The 15,238-nt window shown below is 39.2% G+C and overlaps 1 protein-coding gene across 3 annotated transcripts in view; it reads right to left on the reverse strand.

The window, feature by feature from the left end:
* Positions 1 to 9,152: 9,152 nt before the first annotated feature.
* Positions 9,153 to 15,238, reverse strand: part of GABPA (GA binding protein transcription factor subunit alpha) — a 28,474-nt gene continuing 22,388 nt past the window's right edge. For all 3 annotated transcript variants that reach the window (XM_081086579.1, XM_081086577.1, XM_081086578.1), the window contains 3 exons: positions 14,294 to 14,434; positions 13,550 to 13,742; positions 9,153 to 9,531 (listed from right to left, as the gene is read on the reverse strand). In XM_081086579.1, coding sequence (XP_080942705.1) covers positions 9,303 to 9,531; positions 13,550 to 13,742; positions 14,294 to 14,434 — 563 coding nt within the window. In that variant the 3' untranslated portion in view covers positions 9,153 to 9,302. The remainder of the gene's footprint in view (positions 9,532 to 13,549; positions 13,743 to 14,293; positions 14,435 to 15,238) is intronic.

Genomic DNA, 15,238 nt, shown 5'->3' on the forward strand with positions numbered 1-15,238 from the left:
CTTTATCTTTTGCTCTTGGCATTTTAATTATGATGTGTCTTGGTGTGGTCCTCTTTGGATTCCTTTTGTTTGGGGTTCTCTGCGCTTCCTGGACTTGTAAGTCCATTTCTTTCACCAGGTAGGGGAAGTTTTCTGTCATTATTTCTTTAAAAAGGTTTTCAATATCTTGCCCTCTCTCTCCTTCTGGTACCCCTAAAATTCTGATGTTGGTACGCTTGAAGTTGTCCCAGAGGTTCCTTACACTATCTTCATATTTTTTGAATCTCTTTTCTTTTTTCTTTTTCGGTTGGGTATTTTTTGTTTCTTTGTATTTCAAATCTTTGACTTGATTCTTGGGATCCTCTTGTCTGCTGTTGGATCTCTGTAAATTATTCTTTATTTCAGTCAGTGTATGCTTAATTTCTAGTTGGTCCTTTTTCATGTCCTCCATGGTCTCACTATACTTATTGAGGGATTCATTAAATTTATCGGCGGTTTCCATAAAATTCTTGAAAAACCTTATAAACGTGGCCTTGAACTCTATATCCAGTCGTTTGCTTTCCTCCATTTCTGCCATTTGTGACCTGTTTCTTTGTCTCCGCATTTTGGCTGCTTCCCTGTGTTGATAGAGTGGCCCTGCGCTCCAGGTGTCCTGTAGGGCCCAGTGGCTCAGCCTCCCCAGTTACCTGAGGTGGACACTCTTGGTGCACTCTTGGTACCTTGGTTGTTGTAGGATCACTGGGAGGAATTGACCTCCAGGCCAATTGGCTGTGAGAATCAGCTGTGTCTGAAGTGGGAGAACTTCTGTGCTGAAGACACCCTTCTGGGGCAAGACTTGCTTCAGTGGGGCTTTGGTGCTCACTGAGTCTGCTCCCTGAGTGTGTCCCTTATGGATCTGAGGAGTTGCAATCTGGATGGTCCCCCTCTGACCACTGGGTACAGTGGCTCCTGGATTTAAGGAGGTGCTAATTCAGCCTCTGCCTGAGGCCACACAGCAGGAGCCATGAAGAGGCTCAGCTGTGAAGCAATGCAAGCCGCTGCGGGGCCTTGGGCCTTCTCTTGGAAGTTCCAGGTCTGCCTGGCTCGGCTGCAGTTAGGTACATTCACATGATAAAGCCTCTGCCACAGCCTGGGTGGGGCGGGGTCTCAGGGAGTCAAAGGGCGGAGAAAGCAGCTATGGTGATTCTCCTAAGGAGTCGCGCGTCTCAGTGTCCCGGTAACGGCTGCAAGCACCTCTGAGGGAAAGCCGCACTCAAGTTTGCCTGCTGCCCGACAGTCCAGCTTCTCCCCGTATGAGTCCTGGGTCCCCAGAGACTTCCTGGAACCAGAGTTTAGAGCAGTCGGGAGCTTGTGATTCAAAAAAAACAGCGGCATCCTCAGGTGCCACCCCCTTTCCGCGCGCACACGAGCCGCCGTACCTCTGCACTCAGCCTCCGCAGCTCCTCTGGCTCTCAGTGTGCTTTTCTTTCCTTCTAGTTGTAGAATTTACACTCAGCCAGCCCCCCTGTAGTTCTGGATGATGTCTGCTCTGTCCTTTGCGGTATTTTTCAATTGTTGTGGGAGGCGGCAATTTCCCGGTGTTTATCTATGCCGCCATCTTAGTTTCCTTCTGTAAGTTTTAGAGTTTTTCCTTTTTAAGTTGATGATCCATTTTTTTATCCATCTTATTTTTATACTAGAGGCCCGGTGCACAAAAATTTGTGCACGGGGGGGAGGGAGGTCCCTCAGCCCGGTCTGTGCCCTCTCGCAGTCTGGGACCCCTCGGGAGATAACGACCTGCTGGCTTAGGCCTGCTCCCGGGTGGCAGAGGGCAGGCCCAATCCCTAGGTGCAGCCCCTGGTCGGGCTCAGAGCAGGGCCGATTGGGGACTTGGGGCGCCGCCCCCTGTCATGCACAGAGCAGGGCAGATAGGGAGGTTGTGATGCCACCCTCAGTCACGCTCAGGGTAGGGCTGATTGGGGGGTTGGGGCACCGTCCCCTGTCACACTCAAGGCAGGGTCGATGGGGAGGTTGCGGCGCCACCCCCTGTCACGCACAGAGCAGGGCCAATCAGGGGGTTGGGGCACTTCCCCGTCACTCACAGAGCAGGACCCATCAGGGGGTTGGGGCGCCGCCCTCTGTCACGCACAGAGCAGGGCCCATCAGGGGGTTGGGGCGCCGCCCTCTATCACCCACAGAGCAGGGCTGATCAGGGGGTTGGGGCGCCGCCACTCTCACACTCAGGGCAGGACCGATGCGGAGGTTATGGCTCTACCCCATCACACACAGAGCAGGGCCCGTGGGGGGGGGGGGGTTGGGGCGCCGCATCCTGTCACACACAGAGCCGCAGGGCGATCAGGGGGTTGGGGAGCTCCCCCCTATCAGGCACAGAGCAGGGCTGATCACAGGGTTGGGGCGCCTTCCCCTGTCACGAACAGAGCAGGGTGGATAGGGAGGTTGTGGCCCCGCCCCCTGTCACGCACAGAGCCGCAGGGAGATCAGGGGGTTTGGGCGCTGCCCCGTCACGCTGATCCCAGTGCCGGGAGGCCTCGCAGCTCCGCTGATCCCGGTGCTGGGAGGCATATTCCCTTTTACTATATAGGATAGAGGCCTGGTGCACGGGTGGGTACCGGCTGGTTTGCCCTGAAGGGGGTCCTGGATCAGGGTGGGGGTCCCCACTGGGGTGCCTGGCCAGCCTGGGTGAGGGGATGATGGCTGTTTGCAGCTGGTCACACCCCCTTCAGGGTGGGGGTCCCCACTGGGGTGCCTGGCCAGTCTGGGTGAGGGGCTGAGGGCTGTTTTCAGGCTGGGGGTGACTGAAGCTCCCAACCACTCCTTTTTTTCTTTTTTATTCTGGACCAGCTTTAGCTTTGAGGCTTGGCTCCAGCTCTTAGGCCTCAGCTGCTGAAAGTAGGTTTCTGGCCTTTGCTTACAATGTTGCGATCCTGCTAGCTGAAGCCCGGACTAAAGCAGGTTTCTGGGGTTTTGTTTAGCTTCTATATTTGTTACATAGTTGCTTAGAGTTGCAGCTCAGAGGCCTGCAGCGGCAGGCAGGGAACACTGGAGTCCTCTGTCACTGAAGCAAGCAAGCCTCATGTTAGTTTCAAGCTGCCTGGCTGCCGGCCGCCATCTTGGCTGGCCGTTAATTTGCATATTGCCCTGATTAGCCAATGGGAAGGGTAGCGGTCGTACGCTAATTACCATGATTCTCTTTTATTAGATAGGATGTCATATGAGGTTAAGGATTGAGGTTCATTTTTCTCCATAAATATATCCAGTTGTTCTAACATTTAAGACTATCCTTTAGCCCTGGCCAGTTTGGCGCGGTGGATAGAGCGTCAGCCTGCAGACTGAAGCGTCTCGGGTTTGATTCTGGTCAAGGGCACGTGCCTGGGTTGCGGGCTTGGTCCCCAGTGGGGGCCATGCAGAAGGCACCCAATCAGTGACTCTCTCATCACTGATGTTTCTATCTCTTCCTCCCTCTCCCTTCCTCTCTTAAATCAATAAAGAAATTTATTTTTTTTTTAAAAGACTATCCTTTAAACTATTGAATTGTCTACCTTTATTTCAATACCACATCTTAGTTACTTTAGCTTTAAATAGCAAAGCTTTATATAGTGTAAATTCTCTAATTTTTCTTTTCCAAATTGTTTTGGCTATTCTGGGTCACTTGAATTTACACATAAATTTGACACATAAATTTTGTTTACAAGAAAGACTGCCAGAATTTTTACTTGAATTCCATTATTTATACATCAACTTAGGGATAATTAACATTTATAAAAATGAGTCTTCCAATTTGCAATTATGGGATATCTCCATCCACTTAGATTTTCTTTCATTTCTTACCAATTTCTGTGGTTTTTATTGTACAAGTCTTGTACAAATTTTGTTTGTCCCTAAGTATTTCATGTTTTCTAATTCTACTGTGATAGCTTTTACATTTCAATTACCAATTATATGTTGCTAGCATGTAGAAATAAAACTGAATTGTGTCTATTGACCATGGACCTTACCTTACTCACTTATCAATTCTAGTAGTTTATCTATTTTTTAGGATTTTCAATGTTTGTCTCCTGCAAAGAGTTTAATTTCTTACAGTATGCATACTTTTTCTACTTATTTCATAGGTTGGATCTTCAGTACAGTATTAAAAAGATATCTTGTTGCCTTCACCAAATCTTAGGAGAAAAACAAACCATTATGTACAATGTTAACTGTAGGTTTTTCAGATACTCCCTGTCAAGGTCCCTTCTAATTCTGGTTTGCTCAGTTTTTATCATAAATGGATACTGAATTTTATTTTACACATTTTCTGCACCTATTCAGATGAATGACCATGTCTCCCCACCCCATGTTGTTAATTTGGTGAATTACATTTTTTTTTAAATTCTAGTGATTCATATTTAAAAACAAATTTGTGGTAAAATACACATAACATACAATTACCATTTTAGCCATGCTTATGTGTACCTACCCATTCGTATCATTAAGTACATTTATTACTGTGCAACCAATCTCCACAACCTTTTCATCTTCCATAATTGAAACTCTGTATCCATTAAACAACTCCCCATTTCCTTCTGCCCCTTCTAATTCAATTTTTTTAAAATATATATTTTTATTGACTTCAGAGAGGAGGACAGAGGAATAGATAGAAACATCAATGATGAGAGAGAATCATTGATCAGCTGCCTCCTGCAGAGCCCTACTAGGTAGGGATTGAGCCCGCAACCGGAGCATGTGCCCTTGACCAGAATTGAACCCAGGACTCTTCAGTCCGCAGACTGACACTCTCCACTGAGCCAACCCAGTTAGGGCTCATTTTTTTTTTATTTTACGAAAATTTCAGTCTGTGACCATTTGGAAATAAAAAGGTTGTCCTTCACCTCAGAAAGTTTTATATGCCATATTCTAAGTCAGGCAGCTTACTAGTAATAAAAAGAAAACATCTTTTTATTTTAAATCTTTATTGTTGAAAATATTACATATGTCCCCTTTTTCCCATTGACCCCTTATAGCCCACCCCACCCCCCTGCCCAGGCCTTCATCACACTATTGTCTGTGTTTATGGGTTATGCATACAAGTTCTTTGGTAAAAGAAAGCATTTTAAACATGTTCTTGACTTACAAATTCAGGTTTAAAGTCCCACCAAAAATATATATATTTATATATATTATCAGTGTTTGGGGAGAACAAATATACATCACTTCAAACCAGGTAAAATTAGACTGTGTTTTTAAAGCAACTTATTATTTCACTCAGACTGATTTCTTTTTCAGGTATGCCAAAGTTTGACGACTGCTTGACCATAATCAAGAGCACAAGCCATTTGCTCCTGTCCTCTTTGATTCCTCTACACTTCAGTCCTGGCTGAAGCATCCTGCTGTCACTCAGCCAACATGGATAAGTGATTTTTTTTTAATAAAAAAAGAAATAGACTTCACTAAGAATTTCTAGTTTAATAATCATTGGCTTGTCTTTTGACACACTCAGTCCTAACATTTCTTCAGTTACTCTACAACGGTTTGGCTTTGTGGATGGGGTTTCATTCATTCATGCATGCATGCATTCATGCATTCATTAATTCATTTTAAAGACTAAACTCTATCACTCAATTTTAGTTCATGACATCTGTTCTTCACAAATTGAGGGTTTTAAAGTATGTGGGAATGATATATACATCAGGTGTGAACTGTCATATTTTCATCCAACCAAATATCCCTATAACTTGAGACTGTTTGCAGGAATAAAACTTCTAACACAGAAATATAATGTATAATAGTTTTATTTTTCTCATTTTACTATTTTTACATTTTATGCACAAATATTTTTATCTGAGTAAAAATAGAAAATAACTGTTTTATGTAAAATTACAAAAAAAATAAAAACCACAAAGAAATACATTATTGTTATTATGACAGCATAAGTGTCTTTATTTAAAGAGTAAAAATGTATGCAAAAATCCTCCTCCCTTTTACAAAAAATTGAGAATTTTTTTTTCTGGCAACAAGTGAAATATCACTAAATATCAATATTTTTATACTTCCTAGATATGAAGACATTTAGTCAGTCACAGGTTGTTTTGCAATTATGAATTTAAAAACATTTTTGTGCTATTTCAAAGATACACTAGTTCTTTTTTAAAGGCAGTAGCATAAAATGATGAATATGGAAAATAGCAGACCTTGCTGCAAATATCTGGAGGTACAAATCTTTAAAGAAATATCATACTTGAGTTTCACCATTCATCAGGGGAGAAAAACAACTAAACAAATTTTCCTAATTAACTGACATAGACTGATACAAAATGAATATAATTAGTTGATTCATGTGAAGATCAACCAAGCAGAGCAATTCTGCCTAATTTGATTTTCTGAAGCCAACACAAATCTCTAACCTTCAGGCTAGTTCTATACCTATAAAGGTGGCTCAGTGAGAACCTCATGTGGAAAACAAGTTTTAAAACGAAAGTGAACATTTCATTATTCTTGTACTTAAGGTATAAAAGATGACCAATAATTTTATCTTTCTTCCTTTAAATATTTTGTAAATTCTCCTATGAAAAATTCATACATAAAAACATAACGAAGAATGAATAGTGTGAATTATATTTTCTTGCATAATCTTTCAATATGGGAAAAGACTACCTGACTTTCTGATAACTGTAACCTCAATAAGGACAGTGAAAATCGTTTACCGTAACCTGACACAAAGTAACAGAAATTTCTTGAATCAAATGGGGGAACTACCTATGTTATGGTGCATAAAATGATAAGAGGCAACGGAGAAAAAAGAAAAGGGTGTGATCATGTATGAGAAATGTCTCTGTTCAAATTATAATGAGCAATAAAAACTTAGAGAAAACAATGGAGAATGTGTTATTGTTTTTAAGCATCTGAGAAATGCTACAGAAGAAATAATAATTTGACTTTGGGCTCTCAAAGAAATGTGAGTGTTCCTTGCTTTAAAAAAAATAAAAAAATGTATACACACACACCTATAACTGAGATATAAAGGAAGTCTGCCATCCTGGCTAAAAGGTTAACATAATGTCACCTTAAAAGCATTTCAAAAGTCAAGTATTTTAAGCTCTTGAAAATATATCAGAATAGTGTAATTTTTTTAGAACTATAAGTGATTTGTCAATTCCCTAGGTTAGTGGTTGGCAAACTCATTAGTCAACAGAGCCAAATATCAACAGTACAATGATTGACATTTCTTTTGAGAGCCAAATTTTTTAAACTTAAACTACATAGGTAGGTACACTGTTATTAACTTAATTAGGGTACTCCTAAGGCTTGGGAAGAGCCACACTCAAGGGGCCAAAGAGCCGCAGTTTGCCAACCACGACCCTAGGCCATAAGTGGATGATATGAAACCTTATTTTTAGCTATTGGTTATCTGAAAGTAGAGCTTTTGTTATTATTTCTTATTGCTAGTCTACTCAGATATTCTTGCAACCACTGCACCCAATATATATTAATAATCTGTCAGTCTATTTTGTGTGTGTTTATAAAATGGTAACAGTGGGATGTTACAAACTTTATTCTTTTTTAGGTGTGTCCTGCAGAGTCTTAAAGGACTTAATACATCATATAAATGGACCGACATTATACTTTGTAGCCCTATAGCACAGCACTGAAATTATGATTTGAGGTTATCAGACAAGGAGATCACAGACCTCTCCTCTCCTTGCTCCTAAGAGCCCTGTCTCCTGCGGTCCATTCCAAACGCTACTTAGTACACTGATGGCAGCAACTGCTAGCAATGCCACGCTGCCTGTCTTACCAGGGCCCTTTCCTCCTGGTTAGTCAAAAGCACTCACCAACCCTTATAAAGCTGTTTAGAGGAAGGAATTTAAAGTAAATGATGAGGGAGAATGTGCATAAAGTAATATTTGAGAATAAATCTTCTGCTATAAGAGGATTAGAAGTTATTTGCCAGTATCTCACATCAGGATTTATACATAATACCTTAAAACAAACAACAAAACAAAAGATAGAAAGGAGAGCGAGCAAGCAAACAAAAAAGATACATATTTCTAGCCACTTCTGCTTAGTGTTAGCTTGTGGTAAGCAAAGAGTTTCATATATAAAAGAATTAATTAATTTTTTAGGATTAAAAAAGTGAGTTATTACCTTTTGAAATATCTTTCCTTCTGAATATTATGTCTTCATATATGTGTATACCTGTATTTATAGGAAATGGTAAAGTGGACATGTATGCAGATATCTGTGTACTCAGATATATAAATATTCAAAAGGAGAAAATTAAATAAATGGACAATTTTGCTTTAAGAGAAAACTGCCTGTACTGGAGGTAAAATTTTCTTTTTAAACTATTTGCAAATAATTTCCTAATATCTTGAAAGGTGAAGTACTGATGACTGATTTAAAGTCTTCATTTCATCAGAAACACAATGACCATGTAAGTAAGCTGTTTTGCATAATAAACCAGCATGAAAGGGTAATTAAAGAGAGAGAGAGAGAGAGAGAGAGAGAGAGAGAGAGAGAGAGAGAGAGAGAGAAGCCAAACCAATTTTCTGGCTGAGGTATACCTTCTCAGTTTTTTAGATCTCTGACAGGAAAAACAGAGATCATTTCAAAATTTTTGTAATAGTTGGTTTATTAGATTCAATGCCTCTCTTAGAATTTAAATTCTTGACCTAACATTATGAATCTATACAGAAACCTGAGCCAGATTTAAACCTGGGTCTCCCTCTTCAGCACTGCTCTTCTGCCAGTTGACTTCTTTGTCCTTTGCTTGCAAATATATAAATTACTTTAATAACTTGATACTATTAGTTTAGTAATTTATTAATATTATACTTTTATTTGATATGACTATTTTAGCTCTGCCTGATTAGATGAAACAGGCACACATGCTTTAGCTGTTAAAGTCCCATTTTCTGGTTTTATGTAAAGTAACATCTAAAGCAGCAGAGAGGGTAAACAGTTATACTTTCAAAAATAGTTAAGCCAGACTGTTTCCTGAAGATACTTCATTTATTTTTCATCCTCAGATGCTGCTGGCTATTTTTGGTAGGGCTAGACATTAATACTGACCAGTTTAGCTTTCCTGACTGTTAACAAACTACCCACAATGAACCTGCCTTCATACTGAAGCCATTGTGGTGATCCTGTAACATACTTATATTCTAAAATATATGCTCAAAGTAAAAAGATCCAAATTCACAAGAGTATGAAATATTTATAAAAAAAATCATGCATTAGACTGTACAGTTTAGAAATAAAGGAAGATTCAAATTCAGTAATAAAGGTGAGAGCAATGCGTGCTCTCAGAGTTAAGAAAGACCTTGAAATCCCAGCAGATCCTGGGATCAGTTATCCTTTTCTGCTTGCAGAGAAGCTGCAGCCAGGGCGACTGCTGTGACAGGCTGGGCGATTCCATGGAGCTGCATCTTTGCAAGTTTCTTCTGTTCACACTCTGTGACCAAACGGTTCAACTCTGCTGCACTGTATCCAATAAGAGTCTTCAAGTCACAGACAAACTTGTACACAAATCTCTTGCCCTGAACTTTACAAATCATGTCTCCATCATAATAATACCTTTAAAAAGAGAAAAACACATCAGTACTGTATAAAAAAGAGAGTTTGGGCTTCGCACAGTATTTCATACTCTTCCAGACGCAGAAGACTAAGAGAATACTGCATCTATCACAACAGAACTTAACATGAAGTCATACAGAAATATTAAATGTTACTACGCAAGGAAACTTCAAAACATTACTTACTAAAATTTCAATGCTCAGCACTCCAAAACTTTACATACTACATTTTCAAAGCATGTTTTCCACAATTAGGATAAAACACTGATTTAAAAGGAAATATTTTTAAATAAAACAAAAAACTTTGGGAGCAGCAACAGAACCTATGGACAGGGGCTTAGAACCAGAATGCTGAGATTTGAAATCTAGCATCTTTACTTATAATTTCCTTTGTGACCAGAAGAAAGCCACATTTTCTCTAAGCTTTTATTCCACTTCTATAAAATAAGATTTAACAGTACTTACCCTCATAGAACTGTTGAGGATTAAAAGGATTACCTTTGCAAAGTGCCTAAACATACAATAACTAGCACATAATCCTCTATAAAATATAAGCTATGTTAACAATTAAGAATCCATATAATGCAAAGAAAATTTTAATATATCCTATGGATTGCTGGAATGTCCACACTTCTTTTCTGTCTTGTACAAAACCCTATATTGTGTAACCATGCCTTCAGTTAATATGTAAAGACTTTCCTTTCTGAGAAATTCACCAAACCCAATAGGGAACCTCAAAAGAATAAAAAAAAAAAAAAAAGTATAAGTAAACAGGGTAGAAGAAACAACACAGAAAAACGGGAAGTACATCATTAAGAAACAATGCTTCTAAGCCTTGGGGAAATCACTCCAGAACAGTGATTTTCAATCCTTTTCATCTCATGGAACACATAAATTACTAAAATTCTGAGGCACACCAAAAAGTATGTTTTACCATTCTGACAAAAAAAAGTTATAATTTTGATTCAGTCACACCAAACGGCTATTGTGTTGGCTGTTGTCATTTTTTATTTGACAATCTAAGGGAAAAGAGGTCAGTGCCCCTGACTAAATAGGTATAGCATAAAAATTCTTGCGGCACACTGGTTGAAAACCACTGCTCTAGAAGTCTAGTTTATTGCTGCTTTCTATGGAGATGGAAATAGAACAGAATTTATATCTAACTCGGAAAACAGACTTTATTTACCACTATGCCCTGCCAATTCCAACTCCAATAAAGGGGGGGGGGGGGGGGGGCGGGGGCTTCCTAAGTGAATACTTCTGGGCCGGCAGACTGTGAAGCCTTTGTGTTAAAATTGCACTGCCTATTTGCACCCATTTGACAAAAGTTGTTAGTAACTTATTACAAAAGGAACATTTGAAAAAGTACCAATGGTATAAACTACCATATTTAGCAGGATTTTATTATAAAAGTCACTCCATTTAATTGAGTGCATTAATGAAATGACTGACCTAAACACAGGAAATCATGTCATCTTTCCCTAAATGCAGAAAAGCAAACCCAGAATAGTCATGTTCACTTCCTCCCAGTAAGATATATAACATTGGCTATAATCTTGTTTTCCCTTTTGTGTCAATTATGTTAATACATAATTTAGATCTCAGTCTACAAACCACCAAATGCTTGGCATCCAGTTTAAAATGCTATTGGCATTTCAATTTCTTAAGGAAATCCTATATAATAAAAGCATAGTATGCAAATTGTCCCCTCGACCAGGAGGTCATCCGAAAGTTCAACCAGGGGATGGGGCCGGCCGGGGGAAGGGAGGGAGTACCCAGCTGGCAGTTGGCAGCCGCTAGGGACCCTGCCAGTGTACGAATTTTGTGCACTAGGCCTCTAGTTTCTACATAATATGTAAGGCCGTACAAGCAGACACCATAGAAAAAAGGAAAATGAAGAAGGGAAGTGGTTTTATATTTCAAAGAGAAAAATTAAGTTGGTACAGTCTTAAGTTTCTTGGCAAGAGGTGATAAAAAATTTATACACATAAGTTTTAATTTTACTTAATACTTCCTTCAATCTAGTAGATAAATTACACAACCACCACCAATTCATTGCATTTGTCCCCTCTCTAAAATGAGGAAAGTTGAAAGGTACATAGTACCTGAATTTTCATGGTCATGATTTATTTCCTCCCTCTTTAAAAAAAAAATACTTTTTTAACCTTTTAAATTGTGAAATATACTACATAAACAAAAAGGACAAAAAAGTGAACTCAGTGATTACAAATTGCACTTTCACCTGTTAAATATGACTCAGGTCAGGAAACAACACTGCCAGCACCCCAGAATCCCCTCCATGGCTCCTCCCAATCATCACTTCCCCCACCCCAAAGGTAAACACAATCCTGTTTCATGATAGTAATCTCAGTGCTTTTATTTATAGTCTTACCACTCAAAAATGTGATTGGGAATCGAACCATGATCCTGGTTCACAGGTCGACATTTAAACATTGAGCCATGCCGACTGGGCCAAAAATGCATCCTAAATGCTGTAACTTAGTTTTTCTGCTTTTTGCACTTTACTATTTAAATGCATTCATAGAGGATATGAACGGGTCTGGATTTGGGGGGGGGGGGGGTCTGAATTCTTTCACTGAAGATTGTATTACGAGGTTTAGTACCAGTGCTTGTAGCAACAACAGTTCATTTTCATGGGTACACAGTATATTCTCTTGTATACCATAATTTATTTATTCACTCTACTGTTGACAAATACAGGCATCATGATCATAATCTCTCACTATGAAACTCATACACAATATCCAAGGGAAATGTGAATTAGCAACATAAATGATATTTAGAAATACAGAAGTAAATTGCAGAACTACTTTACTACATTCACTCTTCAAAAATAATTTTTTTAAAAATATTTTTAAAAAAATAATATCATAAAAGAATTCTATGATATTCCTATATATACTACTTCCCAGATACTTAAAAACACACACTGAATTTCTATCATTGTAACAAATATAATTTCTTATAGCAATTACATCAAAAAAATTTTATACTACTTAGGGGAAATTATAAGTACTTTTATTCCATTTCAATTCTATCAATGTAAAGGTTGGATATTCAGATTTAGGCAGATTGTAGGGGGAGAAAAAAACAGGAAAACTGGCCACCATTTTGCATCCAATTATAAAAAGACAACATTTTGCATATTTGCTCAATGCACCTATGCAAATGACAGCATCTTTATCTGTTATGTAAATAATAGAAACCTCAAAGATTAAATATGTTGGTTTTAAACAGAGTAGTATATGCTTTTAAATCAGATAAAAACAAATAACTTTCCCCATCAGGCTATCAGCAGATTACGGGACAGGCCTGGAGTGGAATGACACTCAAAATATTGAAAGGTAAGAATTGCCAGCCAAGAATAATCTATTTCACAGTTAACCTTCAGATATAAAGAAGAAATCAAGGCATTCCCTGATAAACAAAAGCAAATAACCTTAGAATAATCTATAAAAAAAACTTTTATGTACCTCAAAATTATTACTAAAAATCTTTTTAAGAAGCCATTTTTAAAATACCACATGATCTCACTCATTCATGGATAATAGAGACCATTATAAACTTTTGAACAATAATAGATACAGAAGCAGAGCTGCCTCAAACAGATTGTCAAACTGCAGCAGGAAGGCCAGGGAGGGTTGGGGGGCAGGAGGGAGGTGGGTAAGAGATCAACCGAAGGACTTGTATGCATGCATATAAGCATAACCAATGGACATTAGACACTGGGGGGTAGGGGAGGCCAGGGGATTGTCAAGGGCGGGGGGAAAAAAAGGACACATATGTAATACCCTTTGTAATACTTTAAGCAATAAAAAATAAATAAATAAAAAAATAAAGAAGCCATTTTTAACGTAAGTATGAAAATTTTTAGCATATATATAAAACATCTTGTGAACAAGTCAAGGATTTTAACACCATTACATCACAGTGTTCACACCTAGAGGAAGGAGCCATTTTTTAGAAAAGCTTGATATTTAAAAAGTAATAAATCTTACCTTAATGCACGACTGAGTTTCTCATAGTTCATTGTAGGTTTATTTTTACGTTGTCCCCATTTTTGTGCAACCAGTTCAGGCTGATTTAGTTTAAACTCGCCTTCATCACCAACCCAAGAAATGCAGTCTCGAGCATCCTTGTCAGTAAGAAGTTCTAGCAAAAACTGCCACAGCTGAATCTGGCCATTGTTTCCTAAATTGACAGGGACAAGCATTGACCAAAGTGCTATGAATTAAAAGAGGGCAAAAGGCAACCAACAGGCTCCCTGGTTTTTAGCTCAACCACGCTAAAAGCACAGTTTTTCCAAAAACTGTCTAAGCACTGCCAGAGAAATAGGCCATACTCAGATGTTCACATCCGATAGAATAAAACCGTAATATGCTAAGTGTCCGACCACCCGTTTGATCGGTCACTATGCTATGCACTGACCACCAGGGGGCAGAAGCTCCGACAGGTAGGTTAGCTTGCTGCTGGGGTAGAGCCGATCGCCCTGGAGCCCTTCCACGGTCCCTCCCCCGCCCCAATCGTGCACTAGAGGGGTCCCTCGGCCTGGCCTGTGCCCTCTTGCAATCCGGGGCCCCTTGAGAGATGTCAGAGAGCCGGTTTCTACCCGATCCCTGCAGGCCAGGCTGAGGGGCCCCATGGGTGCACAAATCCGTGCAGCGGGCCTCTAATAGTGAAATAAAACAAAACATACATAATTTGATAAATATTATAAATACCAGATAAGAATGCAAAAATACCTGTTCTGTTCCCAGGTGAACTTCTATCTTCTCCTGAAATCCTTGGAGCTCTTTGTACTTTAGCTGCCTTTGCACTGCTGTTTATACCTTTAATGGTAGTTGGTGTTGCAGACTGAACTGATGCTGGAATAATTTGGACAGCTGCAAATAAAGACAAGGGAAAAAACTGTTTCCACTTCTAATACAAGCAGGAAAAAAACTACTGAAAGACATAAAATGCAATTAAGTTTAACGAATGCCCTTCTAATTACATCAACAAAAGGCCTCATTTCAAAAAGCTTTAATCCATAAGTTTTAAACAAAATTACAAAAAAAGTTCCAAGGATAAGGTATGATGTTTGTTTGCATTACGGTTCATGAATCTCAACTTAGTAAGAGTTGGTCTTATTTTTTAAATAACTTAGTGATGTATATACAGTCTTAAAATATTTGTTCATTAAAAATGGTTTATCGCCCTAACTGGTTTGGCTCAGTGGATAGAGCATCGGCCTGTGGACTGAAAGGTCCCAGGTTCGATTCCGGTCAAGGGCATGTACCTTGGTTGAGGGCACATCCCCAGTTTGGGATGTGCAGGAGGCAGCTGATCGATGTTTCTCTCTCATCGATGTTTCTAACTATCTCTCTCCCTTCCTCTCTGTAAAAAATCAATAAAATATTTAAAAAAAAATGATTTAAAAAAAAATGGTTTATCAGATGCTGGAGAAAATGTGGACAAATGAGTACTCACATTCCACTACTGATGAGAGTATAAACTTATAACACCACTTTGAGGAAAAAACTGGTAATACCTAGTAAGGTTGAAAAGGTAGAAACTTGATGATATTACAATCAGAGAATCTCATGTATATTCTGACAAATGCTTATTCAGTGATGTTGACAAAGTTGAATATACAACAGTGAAAATGAATAAAATTGAGCAGTAAGTATCAACATGGCTAAGTCTCA

This window comes from Myotis nattereri (genome assembly GCF_964212035.1).
Source record: "Myotis nattereri genome assembly, chromosome: 3".
NCBI classification, from domain to species: domain Eukaryota; kingdom Metazoa; phylum Chordata; class Mammalia; order Chiroptera; family Vespertilionidae; genus Myotis; species Myotis nattereri.